The following is a 21,007-nucleotide window of genomic DNA, read 5'->3' as shown; positions in this document are numbered from 1 at the left end:
ACCTTTCAGGTTTTTTTTCTAATTATTTTCCTCATTTTATCAAAGTTTCCCTTTTGAAAGTTTAGTGTTAGAGCTGCAGATTTACTTATTGTCCCCCTTCCAGTTATTAGTTTAAATTTGATCATGTTATGATCACTATTGCCAAGTGGCCCTACCACTGTTACTTCTTTCATCAAATCCTGCATTCCACTAAGAATTAAATCTAAAATAGCTCCCTCTTTAGCAGTGTTTTGGATGTGCGTAGAGGAGAGAGGCATCAGATATGACCCCAAGCCTACAGGCTGCAAGAACGGGAGGTTGAGAATTCCATCCACAACAGAGACCAAAAAAAGTGAGGGATTTGGGGAAAGCAAGTTTGTGGGGGGGAGTGTAAGACAAGAAGTTCTATCATGGCTATGTTAAGTTTAAGGTCACAGCAGGATGAAATTTGGAATTTGTGGTGAGATTTCTGGCAGAGAGTAGATCTGAAAGGCATCTACAGTGGTATTGAAAGCTATGGGAGGAGATCAGAATTCCAAGGAAAGAAGTGCAGATAGAGAAGAGGGACCAGGACAAAGTCTTAAGGCATGTCGACCTCTAGTAGAATAGCAGTGCAGGAAGAACCACCAGTAAAAGTACAATGGGAGAGTTAAGAAAACCAGAATAGAGCAGAGTCCCAAAATCCAATTGAGTACAGCTTCACATGTGCACATTCGCACTACCCAACCAGAAAACTGATATAATACAGGAAGAAGAATACAAGGTTTTTATGCCACTGTACTTCAGCACTGTGACTTCTAATGAGATTGCTAATTAATGGCAAAATTGTTAGTGGGTTTTGTGACCTGAGCTCCTGACGAGAGAATTGGGAAGCAAATGCACCAGATGTGGTTGCAGGCAGGTGCGTGTGCAGCAAGATGTTAACAGACAACCCCTGAAATAGTTTATCTGTGCACGTTGAACTGATCTAGATACAGTATTCCCCTTCCCTATCAGAACTATTTATTTGAAGCTAGAAAGCATGCAATATAATGTAAAAACAAATATTGGGGTGCATGTGTATGTATTTAAAATATTATAGGGAGCTAAAGCGAGCAGCTCCAGCAATCTGATTAGAGCTTAGTGTTACCCCACAACTTCTGCCATTTCCATTGCAACCATTATCAGCTGGAATGCTTTTGCTACCCAGCTCTAGTTTGGCTCTTTATATCTTTCTGTGTAACGCTTGCTGCTTTGGAGATGTTTACTTAAGGGGGGGGCTCCCTGCACTTCTGCCGACTGGAGCCTGTACTGCAGCTGCCTTCTATTCATCAACAGATCCTACCTGTTATGGCGACCTATCCTTGTGACCTTCAGGGAGGCTGAGTCGCTCCACACAACAGGACTGCAACAAATCCAATACTTTTAATTCAGACTTACCCCCAACTCCTCCCCTGCTATTCTTTATCCAGTGGACACAATGTGCCCCTCATAGGCAAGACTGTATGATGGATGGGATTTCTTTTATTCGAATGTCTCTCCGGGTGACACCAGCACCTATCGTTCTCGATACCATGATATTTTAAGTGATTTTTTTTTTTGGGGGGGTCAGAGAAACTAGAAATCTTAGCTTTGGCTGTAAATACTGGTTGGGAAGACCCCTGGTCCCTGAGACACTGACTTAAAGCAGCAGGAAAATAACCTTTGGGGCCATTTCCTCCTCTTCATTGGTTTCCCTCCCCCCACTTTCATCCCACTGCTGGGCCTGCTTGACTAGCAGTTGGCTTATGATTTAAACCTTGCAAAGGGTGGCAGTTTCCCCAGTTTGTGCACCATTGACTTAAAGAAGTCATCTGCTGTATTCTTGATGACTGTACAAGCCACAGGGCTACATCCATCGCAAAAAAACCCAAAAACATTTTCTGGTTTTCTTAGGTTGCTATACTATCCCGTTTGCATGGAGAGTCATTTTAACTTTTACTGTTTTACATCAGCATAAACCTATTTAAAGACCACTGTGATTACTAATTTGAGTAAAAAGTAAACTACTGTCACATTATCATTGATAGTAAAAGGCTTTTTTAATTACAGTAGTTTATGCTGAATGGATTTTAACATGTGGCAATTGATGACTGTAAAATGATGCTCACCATGCTAGGGTGATTAGCATAATATGCAATCAAATTTGACTGCCCTGTTAGTGTTGCCTTTACCTGCATGCCTGGTTGTAACCTGAGAGGCAGTTGTGCTATAAAGACATCCCACTACAGTATGTAAATGCTCCCAACACTGGAGTGCTTATAGTGGCACCTCGGATACCCCAAATCTCCCTACAACGTGAAAGGAAAGAAAAATAGCCACAGCCAAAACAAAGTGGGAAAATAGGAAATGAATTATTTTCTCCAGCAGCTGAATGAAAATCAAAAGTTCAGTTTTGGGACGTTGGTTACATTGATTTACAGCTCTTCTGACCCAATACATTTTTATGTATTTAGATGTGTGGATAAGAATAGAGGTAAGTGGAAACTAACTTAAAAAAAAATATGGTGGTTGTGTTGGCTTCAGCTTCAGAAGAAATATGGAACCAAGTTTCGATAGCTGGAGAAGACCCATAAAACTATGAACAATTCTATTTGAGTTTTCACGAAGTGAGTTTGAACGGGCATTGGTTGTATCCTGACAAGGCTCATGTTCCGTCCAGTTGCATGAGTCCTGGTGTCTCAGTCTTGAGGCCTGGGCCCTGCGCTTTAAACCATCATCAGAACATGGAGAATGGCACAGACTCCATGTCTTGGCAAGAGGGAGCGTTGCGGGAACCTTTGTCCCCAGTCTTATCCTCTCCATTGGATCTGTTGCTGCCGTGGAATGCCTTGCTAGCGGTTGTGCTGGACAGTCATTTACAACCAACCTTGCAGGGCTGGCCTAGCCTACAGGCCTGCATAGAGATTATCTATGTGACTCTTAAAGTGCTTGGAAACATCTGCTCGCTTCGCCTTCAGTGTTGGCGTCAGGAATCCATTTTCAACAGTGAACATCTCTGGATGAATGTAAATGTCTTTGACCTGTTTGAGGGAATGGGGAAGAAAATGAGAGGCTAGGTTTCAAAGGCTGTTATTTAGTTACAGATTTATAACTCACCTTATCAAAATAATTTCAAGGTGACTTACAGAATCAGACAAAATTAAAATATTAATTATGCCAAGGTTTAACTGTCATGCATTATTGTAATAGATTCTGTAACTGGGCATAACTTCTGTTTCTATGCAGATAAATGTTCTCTGCTTTCCTGGTAGATTGTTCCAGTCGAAAACCTATTCTTTTCTTTTTTGTGTACTTACAAATAAAAACACCTTGTGAGACCAAATGCTAGTCTCCAGTTCAACCACTAAAGTAGAACTTACAGAATCCAACTTTTTAGATCTAATGTACGTTTCTATCCATTACTGGGTTTTCATCAGGGGCTTTGCTTATGTCAACTGTAACAATTTGGAACACATTATCTGTTTTTCAGAATTATTTACTGCTCCTAGCTGACCGAGTTGCATTCATCCATGCTTATACGCTCTTATTTAATCAAATTTATTCTAGATATCAATGAAATTTTTGTTTTGTTTAATTTTTGTGCTGTTGGTAGTATGTATGGCCTCAGTACTCAAAGCTGAATGGCTAAGTATGTTAGCCAATATTCGGCTCGATCCAGTAAGGCCGCGGTAAAAACAGTGAGGTAGTGTCAGGCGCACCCTTCCTCCCCGCACGCACAGTTCTCTTCACTAACTCCCCGATACTCTCCTCTAATCGCATGCAAATGCATGCCGCGGCTGTGCAGCGTTAGGGAAGGGTTATGCCCGCGCAACCCATTTTACTGTATAGGCGCTGTAACAGCGCCTATACAGTAACCTGGGTGCGCTGGTGCCTGTCATTTCAAATGACATTTGAAATGACAGGCACCAGGAAGTGTAAAAAAGTTTAAAAAGTGTAAAAAAACAAAAAACCTGTGTGTTATATAAAAAAATAAAACAATTTTAAATACCTGTCGGAGGGCCGTGGGTCCAGGCGGCCGGTGGGCGGCGGGCAGCCATCAGCGGCATCCGGTAGTCCCTTCTCCCTTCCTCCCTCCCTCCCTCCCCTGCCTGGATGAGCGCCAAAATCGCACGGGCAGGTCGGCAGCGGGGGGGGGGGGGGGGGGCGGCAGCAGGATCCGGGAGCGGCGGGTAGGCAGCAGCGGGGTCCGGGGGGTCCGGGGCAGCGGCAGCGGGGGGGGGGGCGGCGGCGGCAGCGGGGGGGCGGCAGCAGGATCCGGGAGCGGCGGGTAGGCAGCAGCGGGGTCCGGGGGGTCCGGGGCAGCGGCAGCGGGGGGGGCAGCAGCAGGATCCGGGAGCGGCGGGTAGGCAGCAGCGGGGTCCGGGGGTGGCAGCGAGATCCGGGGAGCCAGCAGCGGCAGCATGTTCGATCGCGCGGGCAGGTAGGTGGCAAAGTAAAGATGGCCGCCTGCACGGGAAAATCGTGCAATTGGCCGCTGAAGACGTGACGTCACACCCCGTGACGCCAAACGTCGTGACGTCACGTCTTCAGCGGCCAATTGCACGATTTTCCCGTGCAGGCGGCCATCTTTACTTTGCCACCTACCTGCCTGCGCGATCGAACATGCTGCCGCTGCTGGCTCCCCGGATCTCGCTGCCACCCCCGGACCCCGCTGCTGCCTACCCGCCGCTCCCGGATCCTGCTGCCACCCCCCCGCTGCCCCGGACCCCCCGGACCCCGCTGCTGCCTACCCGCCGCTCCCGGATCCTGCTGCCGCCCCCCCCCCCCCCCCCGCTGCCGACCCGCCCGTGCGATTTTGGCGCTCATCCAGGCAGGGGAGGGAGGGAGGAAGGGAGAAGGGACTACCGGATGCCGCTGATGGCTGCCCGCCGCCCACTGGCCGCCTGGACCCACGGCCCTCCGACAGGTATTTAAAATTGTTTTATTTTTTATATAACACACAGGTTTTTTGTTTTTTACACTTTTTACACTTACCATAGCAGGCCCGAGCCTTGCTACTTTTTCGTTTGTTTTTTTTGCCCTGGTCCCGTCCGGTCTCCTGCAGCCCCGTCCGGTCCGGACGGGGCTGCAGGAGACCGGACGGGACCAGGGCGGGTAAGCAATGTTTTTACCCTACACTACACTAACTCCTACTAGGGGGAGGCGGTAAACTAGCAGGTTAAGGCCGCGGCAGAACAGCGGGTTACGGAGGAGATAATATCAGCGCCCGTTACAGTATCGCAGGGGAATAGCTAATTCCTTCATTATACAGCTTTTTCGTTCATTTACATGCCGGGTGCGGAAAGGGTTATGCGTCTGTTTTCAGAAGCGATACGGACGCGTGAAACTGGACACTGTATCGCCGAACTGCCTTGCGCGCCCGAATTGTGCGCTACGAGCACGTTACAGACGGGCAATCCTCGAGCGGACGATACTGGATCGAGCTGATTATGACTTATCCCAGTAAGTTACATGGCATATTCAACGCATGGCTATGTTGCTGAATATCAGTGTAAAAGTTGCTACTTATCCGATTAACTTAAGTGGAGAGAACGAATATCGCTACTTATCCAATTACGTTAACTGGATAAGTAGTGCTGCCTTGATCCACCCATCACCTATTCCCCGATATCTGGAAGCCTACTTAGCCACATAAGTATTTATCTGGCTAAGTGGCAACCGCTGAACATAGCCGGACATTCAGCATCCGCTGCGCTGAATTCAGTGTTTTAATGTTTTTTTGTATTCTGTTTTGATTATGTAGGTAGCGCATGATGATTAAGATGGTAACTTTGATACCAGCGCACAGGCGCATGTATGCTGGCTTGCACCGAAGGACGCAGCCATTTACAACATACGCGTGTGTATACACACTTATGGTTAAAATAGGCTCAATGCGTGTACGTGTGCGCACAAGTGGGGGAGTTTTATAAGGGACGCGTACAGACACCATTCCTAGTTTTCCTTGTTCATTCCTAGTCTGCGAAGTTAAGGGATAAGGCTTCCAAACCGGTTATTAGGCTCCTTTTCCTCCTGTTAGCCCCGAACCCCACTGACTAGCCTAGTCAAGTTACGTGGCAGGGGCCCCCGCCACGCACACATGTCATGTTAAAGTCCCGGAACGCCCATGTCCTACCCTCGCCCCGCCTCTTTCTTTTGGTTCTCTCACGTGGGCGCGTACACGGGTGGCTTTTAAAAAGCTGCTTGGCGCTCGCTGGCCAGACATACTCGTGCATCTCCCGTGTCAGGCTTTTAAAATTCGTCTGTAAGGGTTTACCCATAGAAAAACACGACCCAAACTAAAAGTAAACTAAAGTGACAGTGTAACACAGACTGCAATAATATCCAGCACCAAATCTAAAAGTGCAACTTCACAGTGGCCAGCCCTATCTAAAGCACAGCAGGTTTTGGCAAATGTTGCTCAGGCAGACTGGAGAGAAATAGTCCCCCTGATTTCTAAGGTACTATTGTTAGGAGAAAATAATTTTGAAGTGGTGCACTGCCTTAAGCGTGCTTTCATTGGCAATCCAAAAGCATGAAGAGAGAGCAGAGATTCAGCATTAACAGAGCAGATAATTTTATTTCTCTACCAAGATAGGCCTTGTTACCTGAATAGATGCATCGGTTAATGCTATAAGTTCCTTTATGAATAAGTTTCTCAACACAAGTGCATTCAGCTTTATACCCTTTTAAGATTAAAACGCTAAGGTTTTGCTTTAATAAAACAACAAAAAAAAAAAGTATACACACTTGCTCAAAAGAGGTGAGTCCAGCTGCTTTCCCCAGTTTGACCATATCTTGTAAAATCGCCTTCTTCACAGCCTACAAAAATAGAATCCAGACAAAACAGATTTAAATCTTTTACAGCTCAAAGCACTTCTTTCCACTTACTCCCCTTTCAAGTGCATGTAGGATTGCCATTTGCCTCCATTTCACAAGGAGCAGGCTACTTTAGTCCTAGTTTTACGCTGTTGCATAAAGGGACCTGTAATGCTGAGTGTCTTAGGTAAATCAATGGGATAAGGGTGGCCAATTCTGCTCCTCAAAAGCTTTGACCAGACCTGGCTTTAAAAATTTCTATAATGAATAGAAATGAGATGTATGTGAAACCCTCCTCCCACGAGAGGAAGAAAGAGCATGCTACCATTTAAGTGAACTGCAGCAGAACAAAAAAATGGCAATACCCGCAAAAGACTAAAAAGGTTACCAGACCCTTACTGTGAAGGAGCTTAAATGCCCATTGAATAGCTGAGTCAGAGATTCAGAGAGGAGATTTGCATGTGATAGCCCCTAACTACTGCTGGAAACTTACAGTGCAATATCACTTCAAAAACAAATAATGGCAAAGTCAAGTCCTAAGCTATAGAATTTAGACTGTAAATTGCAGAATTCTGAATGAAAGAATAATTTTTGAAAGAAATGTGCTGAAAAACAGATCCTCACCCTGAGTAACAAGGGGAGTCAGAACATTTGTGTGCCTGGTTCTCAGCATAAAAGAAAAAAAAAAAAGGACAGGCACAATGGAAAAGCTTGCACTTATTCTTTTTCTATAATCCTACCTGTAGTTGAGACTTCCAGGCTGGGTAACAACAAATGAGAGGCCATGAACTTAGCTGAGCTGGAATTAGTAAGGGCCTGAATCACTAAACAATGAGCAAGGCATGAGTCTAGCTGAGCTGCACGCTTAAGCAAAGGAAATCCTCCCACTGAGGAAGAATAGCCTAAGCACAGGTGACCTCAGGGTCCTAGCCTCAGGCAAGGGATGAGATAGCACCCCCCCAAGACATCAAATTACTGAGCGGGGGAAGTGGTCCTGCCTGGAGTCTGCCCTTTCAGTGATTTGAAATGCTGGGGAAGGGGGGAAATAGGGGTTCCCAGAGGAGTGCCAGTAATAATATTTCTAGGGAGCCAGTAAACCCACCATACTCCCAGGAACCCTACCAACTGCTGTTCTCTCTGGGCAGATGCAAGGGTATTAGGATGCCTAGGCGAGCCTTATCACCATGTACCACCACACCCCTCCCTCCCTCCCTCAATTTAAAACTATGCATTTATTTTAAATGTCATATTAATCTTTTTTCTATTGGAGAAGTGGTTTTCATGAAAAAGGGCATTCAAAGTACACTCTTCTGAGATAAAAATATCACTTATATTTGTATATTATATTTATGTGCACTGCAGAAAACCCTGCAAAAATTACATTTGGAAACCATATGGATTAGGCCTACTGGAAAATGTATTGGATGTAAGCTAGGCCCTCGGATAGCCATGAGAAAACGTAATTATGATTACAATATTATAAACCTCCCGTACCAAAACGGCCAGAACTCAAACCGTAACAACCCTACTTATGAAAAGGCAAATATTACAACAGGTCCTACAACACCAATACACCTCCTATTAGGAAAACAGAACAATGAGGCTGTATAGATCTACCCAGAAACTACACACTAGCAGAATACCTCACATGGTCACACATGCAGAACACAGATAGATTCTTGCCAAATAGAATAAACTGACTATAAAGTACAAATAGAAACGACAGACGAAACTGAACAGGAAACCACAACAAGTGAAAATCTGTATGCAATGCAACAATGGAAAAAAAATCACTATTCCTTGTTAAACATCAAATACAATCAAGAAATATAAATCAACCACCATACCAATAAAAAGAATAAATATGTCAAATCAGCTGATGAATAGTAATATATCAAATAATAAAAAATACATACAAAAAAATTTAAAAATTTACCAAACACCAATAAAATATTTCAAAACAACAGACACTTCAAATAATGAGAAATTACTTCTTACCTGATAATTTCCTTTTCTTTAGTGAAGACAGGTTAATCCACACCAGTGGGTTATGCACCTCTACCAGCAGGGAGAGATGGAGCAAAGTTGACGTCATGATATATATACCCCTGCACTGACATTAGCCTGCCAGTATACTCTACAAAAGTCAACATGGACAAACTAACAAAACTTGATTATTAACAGACAACCACTCCAGCACTCAGCTAACAGGAAACCACAGAGCTCAGACAAGGAGTGTAATAACACTAGTCTAGGGATTGGATTGACATTTACTAGTAATCCCTGGAACACTCAGTCATGCAGAAGGACAATGGCACAATCATCCTGCAGCCAAGGGCATGAAGGTGGATTAATCTGTCTTCACTAAAGAAAAGGAAATTATCAGGTAAATAGTAATTTCTAATTTCTTAGCATTCAGACAGGTTAATCCACATCAGTGGGATGTACCAAAACTACTCCTTAATAGGGCGGGAGGCTGCCCTCTGTCCAACCCATACCACATGCTCAAAGGCTGTGTCCTCCTGAGTGTGCACATCCAAGCAGTTATACCTGGAAAACTATTAAATGAAGAATCATATCACAGGTTGGCAAAACTCAAAGGGAAACAGCAATCAAAGCTCTGGCCATGACACTGCTCAAGCCCTAGTGGAATGAACCCTAACCCAAGAAATGACTTCTCAGTATTCACATACGCAACTGAGATAAATCCCTTAATCCAGCAGGCTATGGTAGCCCACGATGCCGACTCACCCTGCTTACTGTCACCATGGATAACAAACAGGTGGTCATTGTTCTTGAGAGATTTAGCAACCTCCAACTACCTCATCAGATGCCTCTTGACATTCAAGGTCTGCAATAGAGCATGTTCATTCATCTTTTTCTCACTCTCTCTCTCTCCTTGTCCAGCATCGGCTGGAAAATTAAATGTCAAGCGAAAATCCAAGACCATTTTTAGCAAAAAGGACAGAATAGATCAAAGCTGGAGCACACCTGGAGACACCTACAGGAACAATCCCTGGCTGAAAAGTCTGTAGCACAAAACTCCATGCACAGAACAAATTGCCATGAGAACATCGTCCTCAAACTCAGTAACTTCAAGGAAGACTACATAGTGGTCGAAAGGAGAAACTTACCCAAAAGTTCTAGAACCAGATTAAGGTTCCATAAGAGCACCGGCAACTGTAAGGGAGAATGACGATGCTTCACCTCCTTCAAAAACTGGACAACATCCTTTAAGAATTGCAAAATGAGCAGCATCTTAACTGCAGCACGCCCCGTTCCACACACCAAGCCTCAAACACACTCCAAACTCTAACATAAGCTAAGGAAGTGGAAAACTTCCATGCTTGAAGCAAGGTGGAAAACACAGCAATGGAAAGTCCATGCCTCAGCAACCTTTCAAGTTATATACCATAAGACAAAAGCAAGCCGGAACTTTGTGAAGAACAAGTCCCTTTCGTAGCAGGTCCCTGTGATTGTAAAATGGAAGGAGAGTTCACAGAAACCTCCATAATTATGAATACCTCAGTCTCCCGGGCCAACCTGGAGCCACCGGAAGTACCAATCCCATGTTTTCTTTGATCTTTCGAATACTCTCTGCCCAACACATGGGCCTCCAGGGAAAAGGCATATGGAAGCTTGCCTTCCGGCCACTCCTGCACGAGATCATCGATACCAAGGACTTCTGATCTCTACTGCAATAGAAAAAGTGAGAAATCTTACTGTGCGATATCACTAGTAAGTCTAAAAACAGAGGGCCACTATGAGCTGGCATGCCTCATCTGACATCTCTGTCTCTCAATCCAGGCTCTGCCTACTGAGAAAATCGGCTCTTACATTGCCCTTTCCCGCAATGTGGAAGGCAGAGATCTCCTCAAGATATACCCCTGCCCAGTCGCTGAGCTGAGCTATGTACTATCACACTTGCTGGCCTTTGGCGCCTCCTTGGCAATTGACATAAACCAAGCGGTTGACGAACTGCAGGCATGCCAACCGAACAGCATGCACTTCCAGAGAAGAGATGCCCCAGAGAGTCCTCTGCACTGCAGAGGCCCTGCGCTATCAAATCCTGGCAGTGAGCTCCTTAACTACGGAGGCTCGCATCCATTGTAAGTACCAGCCAGTCCAGGATCTGTAGGGAACACCCTTCCCTAGATTATCTGTTTTCAACTCCTACTGCAGTTGAATGCTGATCCACTCCGGTAACTCGAGAAGTCCTGAGACTTTGTGCAAACAGCATGTGCTGAAGAGGACGCATATTTGTCCTTGCCCGTGGCACTATCTCCAGAGTGGCTACCATCAAAACTAGCAGATGTAGGTAAGACCACCCTGTTGAGAGTCGGGATGAATACCTTTGTCAATAGCCGCACCTGCGCCAGTAATTTCTGAATGTGGCCTTCTGGCAGGAATGTTCTGCTGTGCTTTGTGTTGAAACAAACACTGAGATAAGCACAACATCTGAGACGGCTGGGAATATATATATACACCATGACATCAGCTTTGCTCTGACTCCATCTGCTGGTAGAGGTGCATAACCCACTAGTGTTGATTAACAGCCAATTGTGTGAAACTAATACGGATGAAAAGAAAATCTTCCTTTTTCCATATCTGGGAACTTTTGATTTCAGCCACCCAGAGATTCTCCTGGATTAGTGGGGGTGGTGGAGGGGAACAAGAAGAGTGCACAGACTTTATACTCTCTCATATACACACTCTAACAAATGTTAATTCTCTCTCTCACACACACACTCTAAAACATATGTTAATTTTCACACACATGCTTATTCAATTCTCTCTCCCTCATACACACGCACAAGCTCTCACACACTCAATGGTTCTCTCTCCATCATACAGTCACACACACACACAGGTACTCTTATACTCAGTGGTTCTCTCTCTCCATCACACACAAACACAGGCGCTCTCTTACACTCAGTCATATTTCTCTCTCACACACAAGCACTCTCTCATGCTCATGGCTCCTTCTCCCACACATGCACAGGCATTTTCTCATACTCAATGGCTCACTGTCCTACACATACACACAGGCCCTCTCTCATGCTCAGTGACTCTCTTGGAGGAGAAGTCCATTGGAGGAGAAGTCCATTACCTGCTATTAAGTCCATTACCTGCTATTAAGAAGTCCATTACCTGCTATTAAGTTCACTTAGAGAATAGCCACTGCCATTAGCAATGGTTACATGGAATAGACTTAGTTTTTGGGTACTTGCCAGGTTCTTATGGCCTGGATTGGCCACTGTTGGAAACAGGATGCTGGGCTTGATGGACCCTTGGTCTGACCCAGTATGGCATTTTCTTATGTTCTTATGTTCTCTCCCTCACACACACACAAACACACGCTCTCTCTTTCTCTCACATACACATACAGGCACGCCTCTCCCTGACAAACACAGGCACTCTCCTTTTCTCTTCCTGATACACACAGGCACTCTCTTTCTCACACATACATACATTCATGGTCCTCAGAAAACTTAAACCACTTCTAACAACCGCCAACTTCTGATCAGTACTTCAAGCGCTAATATTTGCACGCACTGATTATTGCAATACCCTTCTACTAGGTTTACCATACACCTCCATAAGACCACTACAAATATTACAGAACACGGCTGCAAGAGTATTAACTGGAAAAAGGAAAAGAGACCACATTACGGAAACACTGGCTGAGTTGCACTGGCTTCCCATTGAACAAAGAATACAGTACAAAACACTATGCACCATACACAAATTAATACATAACGAAAATGCAGACTGGCTTAACACAGCCCTCCGTGTACATATACCCAACAGAAATCTAAGATCAGCCAACAAAGCACTTCTAACTATTCCATCAGTCAAAACAGCAAGACTAACCCAGGTAAGAGAAAGGGCGTTATCCTTAGCGGGACCCATACTATGGAACTCCATGCCCTTGGAATTAAGACTACAACGAGAAAACAAAACATTTAGAAAAAATCTAAAAACTTGGCTATTTAAACAAGCCTTTCAAAAAGAGAAGGGAGAATAGAATCCAGGGAAACGCAAGGTTCAAACCAGGGAAGTGCAAGGGACAAAACACCCACACAAACAGGAATCACTAAGGGTGTATGTTTGGGTTTTTTTAATAGAATTCATCAGTAAAGGATAAGTTACATTTATAGAATGAGTCCTAGACTCAAAACTGCTATAGAATTGACCTGGACATGATAGTGTTCACACTCATGTAACAACTAACATTGATTAAAAACTATGTTACCGAACCTTATGGCACCTGTGTAAACTGATAGATTTTAATAGCATTTCTTTTGTGCCTTACTGTAAACCATTGGGACGGTACCCACCTTAACGACGGTATAGAAAAAGATTTAAATAAATAAATAAATAAATAAATAAATAATAAAAATTCAAGGCCACAGGAGGGGTGGGCAGCATCACTAAAGCTGTACCACGGGGGAGGTATCATTCAAGCTGGGCTGAACGAGGTTCATATTTTGCTGCTGGGCTGCAAGGGGGAGGGGGCTGTGTCACTGAAGATGGCTGAGAAGGGAGGGGACCGCATCACTCTTAAAATGTGAGAGGAGGGGGGGCCATATCCCTCAAAATGCGCCGCAGGAGGGATGTGCTACGTTACTCTAAGATGTGCCGTGAGGGCAGGGGAACCACATTACTCTTAAAATGCACCGGAGGGATGGGCCGCATCACTGAAGTTGAACCAGGGGAGGGGGTAGGGAACACATTGCTGAAGCTGTGCTGAGTTTCTTCTTCTGGGCCATAGAAGCATCATGAGGGGAAAGGGCCGTGTCCCTCTAAGATGCACCATGGGAGAGGTGGGCCATGTCCCTGAAGATGCGCTACAGGGGTGGTGGCATTTAAACTGGGCCATTGTCGATACTTTCTTCTGCCCATGGGGAATGGGATCCCTGCAAGCAGTTTATTGAAGTTGTGCCACTGGTGTTGTCCCAAAAGCAGGGTGAGGTGGCCACAGTAGAAGTAGTTGAAGGCCACTTTTTGCTGCCTCAAATTTTGCCGCCTGAGGCCACCACCTCACCCTACCTCATAATGGAACTGCCCCTGATCAGCAGGTGACATTGGGTTTCAAGGAGGACAAGGCTCTCAGCAGCAGCAGCAGCAGCAGAATTGGGTCTCCCAGGAGGACAAGGATCCCAGCAGGAAATCTGGAGGTGACATTGGGTCCCCCAAGAAGTCAAGGGACTGCAGCGTTGGAGTAGGGCCCCCAGGAGGGTGTGGAATCCCAGGAGCAAAGTGGGAGATGGGTTCCCCCGAAAGGCAGGGTTATATTAGCAGAGGAGATGGCGGTAGTTTAGACCCTTCGGACCCTCCACACAAACATAACCAGCAATGCTCACAGGCCCAGTTGCATCTTTTCACATGGGTGAGACTTGGAGAAAAGGGAAGAGGATGTCGATACTTGATTAAATGGGAACTTAAGAGGTTCCACCTATTCTATATTACGTGGGAATCAACACCCCAGATAGCTAAATGTTCAATGTTCTTGCTATCTTGTAGAAATGGATACAATTGTGTAGTCTGCTGATCCGGGTAAGTACAGGGGAAAGTGTGCTGTTTGATATCCTACATGTACAGTGTAGGATATCAAACAGCACAGTGTCATGTAGTAATGTACATAATCATACAGTCAAATAAACCTGAATATATTTGTATAGCCCTGTTCATAGTCCCATTTGTTTTCCTGGAATGAAGGAAGGAAAATCGCATCCATTAAACACTTTCTTCCCCAGGTGGAGTCTGCCTAAAGGGAGTTCCTTCCAGGTCGGTCCCGAACCCCAAAACACTGCAAGGTACTTGGTCAAAGGGCCATTACATGTTTGCATACAAGGGAGGCAGTGCATGCAAATCTCTCTCATGCATATTCATTGTTGATATCCTGCAAACAAGACCCGTTTGTGGCTCTTGAGGACAGCAGTTGGTTATCCCTGTCCTATTTCTTACCATGCATTATATCTGGGAAACACTGCAGAGTGACCATGTAGCTGCAGGCTGAGCCAGCCCTGGCTGTATTGCCACTGTCTGCAGGGAGATGTAAGGATCATATCACCGTGCATGCAATGGGGCAGAAATCAAGCCTAGTTTCTGTCTGTCCCTTCAGATATGGAGCATTTTGTTCCTGAAGGAAGGGGTTTGCAAACTTATCCACAGGAACCACTGGCCGGTTGAATTTTCTGATGCGATAGAAATGATAAGTAGTAATCCACACTGTATATGCATGAGACATATTTCCATATGCTGCCTTCACTGTATGCATTTGTGTTTTGTGCTGATTCATTGTGGTTATTCCAAAAACCCAACCAGCCTGGATATCTCCAAGGACAGGTTTGAGCACAACTGCACCTGCACCAGTCAGACAGTCTGGTATCTTGTAACACACCATCAAAAATATGTTAGAATTTGTAAATACCAAGCAACTAAAGCACCCACTAAGTATACGAATGATCAAAATAAACAAAAACAACTGAATCTCACTGGATGAAAATAAAGATGTGTGACAGGATTATTTAAGAATTAGATAGAATGACCATCATATTGCACCGTATAATAGATATCATTAGGGCTCAAGAAGCTGCCCTTTTAAAGTGTATAAGTTTTAATCATCAGCCTTTCCAACTTTAAAGTGCACAATTAAAGATCTCATGTGTGCAATTTAATCTTCCCTTTGTGCATAACTTAAAAAGCACTTGGGGTGCTGAATAAGATTAGTTCCACCATATTGTAGTTGAAATGCCCGACATTGCAATGTTTCGGAAGATATAGACACTTCCTTCTTCGGAGGAACACAATCTGAATTTGCAGTCAGCAGAACCCCGATATAGTCCTTGGAGGAATAGGTAAAGTTCTGTGCCGGCAATACTTAAGGCTTCATTGAATGAGATGAATCTTTTTAAATCTCTCAATGTCCGACTGATCGGCTGTCGGATGGAAGGCTGTGCCATTGATCCACCCGCCAGCCAATCAATTGGACATTGAGGAATTCCAGACCCCGATGGCATGGCAGCACAGAAATCCAACGCTGGATAAGAATGGCTCAGAAGCCAGGGAGTTTTTGGTTCGTCTGCTTCACAATGGCTTGTTTTGGGGTGATTGCAAACTCCTTTTTAGGTAAATTAGTAAGAAATAGAATGCTGCCACATGTATTTTCACGCTGGAACCATTAACTTGTCTTAGGATCATGCAAATATCGCCTTAAAAATCATACCTTGCCACTTTCATCTTTTGGAAACGCTTACAAATTTGGGGCACTTTTTGCCTAAAATGGTCACGTTCAGATTCTGTCCAGCTTGGCAAATCATTATTGGAAAGGTGAAATAAAAAATATAAAATAAAATACATTTGCGGACACTAGAGGGCGCAAGAAATGAGGAAAACCTTGGAATTGCTGACTTCTAAGTGAAAGGACCTGGGGGGGTGTGCCCAAGCTTTGCAAGCTGGACTCCAATCATTAACCCACAGCAACCTGCCACTTACCGAATTTCTACAGAGTTCTTCATAGGTGCCTTTTATTTCCAGTTTAGCAGCAAAGTCGGGCAGCACCTCAGGGTCAGGAACCACTATGCCAACCAGGCAAGACTTAAAAAAAAAAAAAACAAGACCTCGTTCAGTGCAGAGCAGTAAAAGGAGGAAGCCCCTCATTAATTACACATCTTAGTAGCGTGTCGTGCACCCGCACGCTCTTACAGAAGTACCTTTTCGATGATACCCTGATACCACTGCTCTTTGCAATTGTTCCCAGACTTTCCATTTCAGGAGATTCAGCAGCTGCAACGAAACTTGTGCTTCTGGGTCACTAACAAGACCAGAGGTTGTGTCTTTAATAAAAAGGTGTCATTAAGAGGAAGGCTGAAAGACATGTAATTAGAGGTTGCCACCTCAACCTGAACAGATTAATCCAAGTCTGGTTTTCTCCATTGCATGCAAGGGGGTTGTAGTTCTGACTTTCCTAACAAATGTAGGACTATATATCCCTGCATGCAAAGGGGGAAAACCAGGACTGGATAAGAAAATTATTACTTACCTGCTAATTTTCGTTCCTGTAGTACCATGGATCAGTCCAGACAGTGGGTTATGTCCCCAATCCAGCAGATGGAGTCAGCACAAGCTTTGAGGGGGCGTATCCATATATACTACTACCCCCTCTGCAGGAGTTCAGTATCGAGTATATCAAAGCCCGAGTAGAAACCCCCGAAGGATCAAGTTTGTGGAAACAGATAATGAAAACAATTGTAACCGCAACAAGTAACTGCAAACATCCTACCAACTTGTAGGGAGCTGTGAAAAACAGCAAAAAAAGGAAACAACTGTGAAGACACAGAGCACTGTGAACAGGAAATAGAGCAGAGCTGAGCAGGATCAAGAACCCAAAACGTGGTGGGCGTCTGGACTGATCCATGGTACTACAGGAACGAAAATTAGCAGGTAAGTAATAATTTTCTTTTCCCTGTACGTACCTGGATCAGTCTAGCGCGGAGACCTCGAAGACCCGCTTAAGGAAAACCTCCAACTTACCATCCTGTGCGTCCCGCAACGCCGCTCCTCCCGTCACTGGGATAGTCGTCCTCTTCGTGACCGCCGACACCGCGGAGTCCACCTTTGGGACCTTGATGAGGTCCAGAAAATCTTCGGGGAGCGGGTACAGCTTTTCCATGGCCCGGCTGCTCCTCAGGGAGGCCTCCGGGGTGTCCCATTCCCTGGTGAGAAGTTGTAAAAACGAGTCATGGATAGGAAAAGCCCGAGCCCTCGGCCGGAGTGCCGCCAGGACTTGGATCTCCCTTCTTTGAGGAGGTGACGACAGCGGGAGCCACTGGAGCAGGCGGGTCCGGTGGAGGGTCCAAATCTAATTCCTGAATGATCTGCGGGATGAGGTCGTCCAGCTCTTCCCTCTGGAAGAGGCGTAGGGTACGCGGATCATCCCCCTTCTTGCGTGCCGTCCCCTTGGCTCCCGGTCCGGGAGGTCAGATCCCTGTCCCGCTGGGTCGGGCACCGCCCCCACTGCCGCTGGCGCCGAACGGACCCGAGTAGGAGGACGGGAGGCCCCCGCTCCCGAAGGGTCGGGGGGGGGGGGGGGGCCGGCGCCGAGGGCGACATCCGTGGGATCTTAGGGGGGGGGGGGGGGGTCCCACAGGTGTGTCCAGTCCCTGTAGATAAGCGGTATGCACGAGCAGGATAAACTCCGGAGAGAACCCCGGCCTGCCCGGGTGCGTTTCGAGGGGCGGCGTGGTTCCTGCTCCCTGGCTCTGGGTGCTTGGCTCCTGCACCAGAATGGGGGGGGGGGCGCCCCCGCTTGTAGAGTCTTCCCGAGAGACGTTCTCCCTCGTGTCCTGCGCCTCCGGGCGCTCAGAATGTAAGCTGGCCCCCGTTCCCGCCAAAAATGGCGGAGTGGCCGGCCCGGGCAAAAAAGAAAATTCAGTAAGGGACTGTGAGGTACCTTCCCCCCCCCGGGAAGGCATCGTGCACAGATGCCCTCCCGGGAAATCCGGGACCCCGGGTCGCCGCAGGCCGCACAGCGTGACGGCCGCGGCATCTGGATCGCCGGGGGGAGAGATGAAAAACGGCGGCAAACAAGAGCAAAAGCCTCGGGGGGGGGGGGGCCACGCGCACGAAAGCGCCGCTGCAGGGGGGCCCGGGCGGCCCGCACTGCCCGCTGTCCGAAATTACAGGAGGGTGCCGCGGGGGGGCCTTCCCGGCCACACAACCCGCCCCAGACGTCTTTCCCAAGCGCCGCAGCAGCCCACGAGGAGCTGCAAAATGGCCGCGGGTGAGTGAAGAAAAACGAAGAGGCCGGCACCACCGGCTTTCGCGGGCACCAGGAGCTGTGCTGTGAAGAAAAACTACAGAGGAAGAAAAACTTACTTACCCCTGCTGCAATGACAAAGAAAACAGCACGGCTGCAGAAAAGAGACAGGAGAGACAAGCCACTCCCCAAAAGGTGAAAGGACCCTGCTTTACTTTTTTTTTTTTTTTTTTAAACTTGATACAAGACTTGATACAAACTTGATCCATGAGAAAAAGGCAGCAAAATAATTAAGCAAAAGAAGTGAGAAAGAAGGAAAAGGGGGAGAAGCCTGATTCCCCTACTCGCATCTGCTGGAGTCAGAAGATACTGAACTCCTGCAGAGGGGGTAGTAGTATATATGGTGACGCCCCCTCGAAGCTTGTGCTGACTCCATCTGCTGGATTGGGGACATAACCCACTGTCTGGACTGATCCAGGTACGTACAGGGATTAGTCTATTTATGTTGACCTGAGTGAGGTGGTGGCCCTACGTGCAGTTTCAGTGAACAGGTGCCGTGGTATTTAATTGGCTGAACAGAGCCCAGTTGTTTCAAGCTACACCAATAATTCTAAAGTAGTCGTGCAATTAACTCTGGGACTCTGTCAGCCTAAGGCAAGGGTTCTGAAGTCCAGTCCTCAAGTGCCACAAGTCCAGTCCTGAAGTCCAATCCTCAAGTGCCACAAACAGGGCTGGTTGATAGGACACCCACAATGAATATGCATGAGATTAGATTTCATGCACTGCCTCCAGGCCTGTTTGTGGCTCTTGAGGTCTGGAGTTGGCCACCCCGGCCTAAGGAAAGGTCCCACATAGTCTCAACCCTAACAGTCCCTTAAAGTAGAGTGTTTAACCTAGCCAGCTAAAGAGCCCTCTGTATGCAAATGCACAGATGTGAGGGTACAGCACGATGACACCTTTCAGAATACCGTCACTGTGCTACGCTCGAGCCTGGGGACGGAGAGGAGGTGGCTGGGCTGTTGCTATTCTGGCAGCCCCTAATGGTCATGAAGGGTGTACTGCCTGTACTGCCTAAACATGACATCTGGGGTGATGAGCTAGAAATATGGTGACAAGGTGATGGGGCTGGAGGGGGGGGGGGGGGGGGGTACTGAGGGAATTTAGAGAAGTCCTGGCAGCTCCTCTGGCTGACCTGTACAGTGTACAATGCTTCTTTAGAGTCGGGAGTAGTTCCAAAGGACTGGAGACATGGGGATGTGGTTCCTGTTCATAAAAGTGGCAGTAAGGAGGAGGTTGGGCTCTGTGGTGAGCAAATTCATGGAATCGCTGCTAAAACAGAGGTCTGGAATCCAGGGACGGTGCAAGGGGATTAGGCGCCCTAGGCATCCTCTGCCTTGTGCCCCCCCCCGGGTCCAGTCTCACCAGCCCCCCCCTTGTTGCACCGCCAACGCCGGTCTCAGTCCGACTCCTACCTCGTTCTCAATCGCGCCCGCCAAGTGTATGTGGTTTTCTGGGCCGCAAGCAGGTTGGGCGCTGCTCGGGGCCCGCCCAATCTCCACCCCTCTATGCCGCCGGCCCCCTACGGCTGGCGTTCCCTAATGGTCGGCGCCCTGGGCCCTGGCCTTGTTTGCCTAGTGCTTCCGCCGGCTCTGCTGGAATCCGTGGCAGCAGGGTTTTACCAGAGGTAAATCCTGTCAGACACATCTGATCGGTTTCTTTGACTAGGAGACCAGAGAGTTGGATCAGGGGAGAGCGCAAGACACAGTGAGGCCTTTCACCCGGTTCCACACAGGAGGCCTATAAACAGATTGAACACCCCTGGTATGGAAACTGGCTGAGCGGGAGGCAACAAAGGGTAGAGGTAAATGGAGCTTATTCTGATGAGGGGGGCGTTATTAGTGGTGTGCCTCAGGGATCGGTCTTGGGGCTGCTTCTTTGTGATATTTTGTGAGCGACAGAGGGGAAGGATTGTCAGGAAGGGTTTGTCTTTTTGCTGATGACTCCAAAATCTTCGACCCGGTGGACAGTCAGGAAGGTGTGGAAAAACATGAGGAAGGATCTAGTTAAGCTCCAGGATTGGTCTAGAGACTGGCAGCTAAGATTTAATGATAAAAATGCAGAGAAATGCATTTAGGATGCAAAAACCCAAGGGAAAGGTCAGCAAACATGTGGGGGCAGCAGGTTGGTTAAGATTTGTTGCCTTCCAGCTCTGCTGAATCTCATTTAGCAGAAACAGTTCTCTGCTACCCTGTAACAGACCCTTACAGGAGGTGGTGGTGGTGGTGGTTTTAAAGCATGAAGCATGCTTAGAAGCAACAAAATCCTAACTCTCTACCTGCCTATATTGGCCCCTGGTGAGACTTCACTTGGAATACTTTGTAGAATTGTGGAGACGACACCGTCAAAAGGACATAAACAGGATGGAGTCAGGCCAGAGAGTGGCTA

General features: G+C 46.8%; 1 protein-coding gene across 14 annotated transcripts in view; it reads right to left on the bottom strand.

The window, feature by feature from the left end:
- Positions 1–1,464: 1,464 nt before the first annotated feature.
- Positions 1,465–21,007, bottom strand: part of ACSL5 (acyl-CoA synthetase long chain family member 5) — a 168,726-nt gene continuing 149,183 nt past the window's right edge. For all 14 annotated transcript variants that reach the window (XM_029610383.1, XM_029610385.1, XM_029610390.1 and 11 more), the window contains 3 exons: positions 16,300–16,401; positions 6,730–6,801; positions 1,465–3,020 (listed from right to left, as the gene is read on the bottom strand). In XM_029610383.1, the coding sequence (XP_029466243.1) occupies positions 2,886–3,020; positions 6,730–6,801; positions 16,300–16,401 (309 nt within the window). In that variant the 3' untranslated portion in view covers positions 1,465–2,885. The remainder of the gene's footprint in view (positions 3,021–6,729; positions 6,802–16,299; positions 16,402–21,007) is intronic.

This window comes from Rhinatrema bivittatum, chromosome 7 (assembly GCF_901001135.1).
Source record: "Rhinatrema bivittatum chromosome 7, aRhiBiv1.1, whole genome shotgun sequence".
NCBI classification, from domain to species: domain Eukaryota; kingdom Metazoa; phylum Chordata; class Amphibia; order Gymnophiona; family Rhinatrematidae; genus Rhinatrema; species Rhinatrema bivittatum.
The sequence above is the reverse complement of the archived record's forward strand: the minus strand, read 5'-3'. Positions and strand labels throughout refer to the sequence as shown.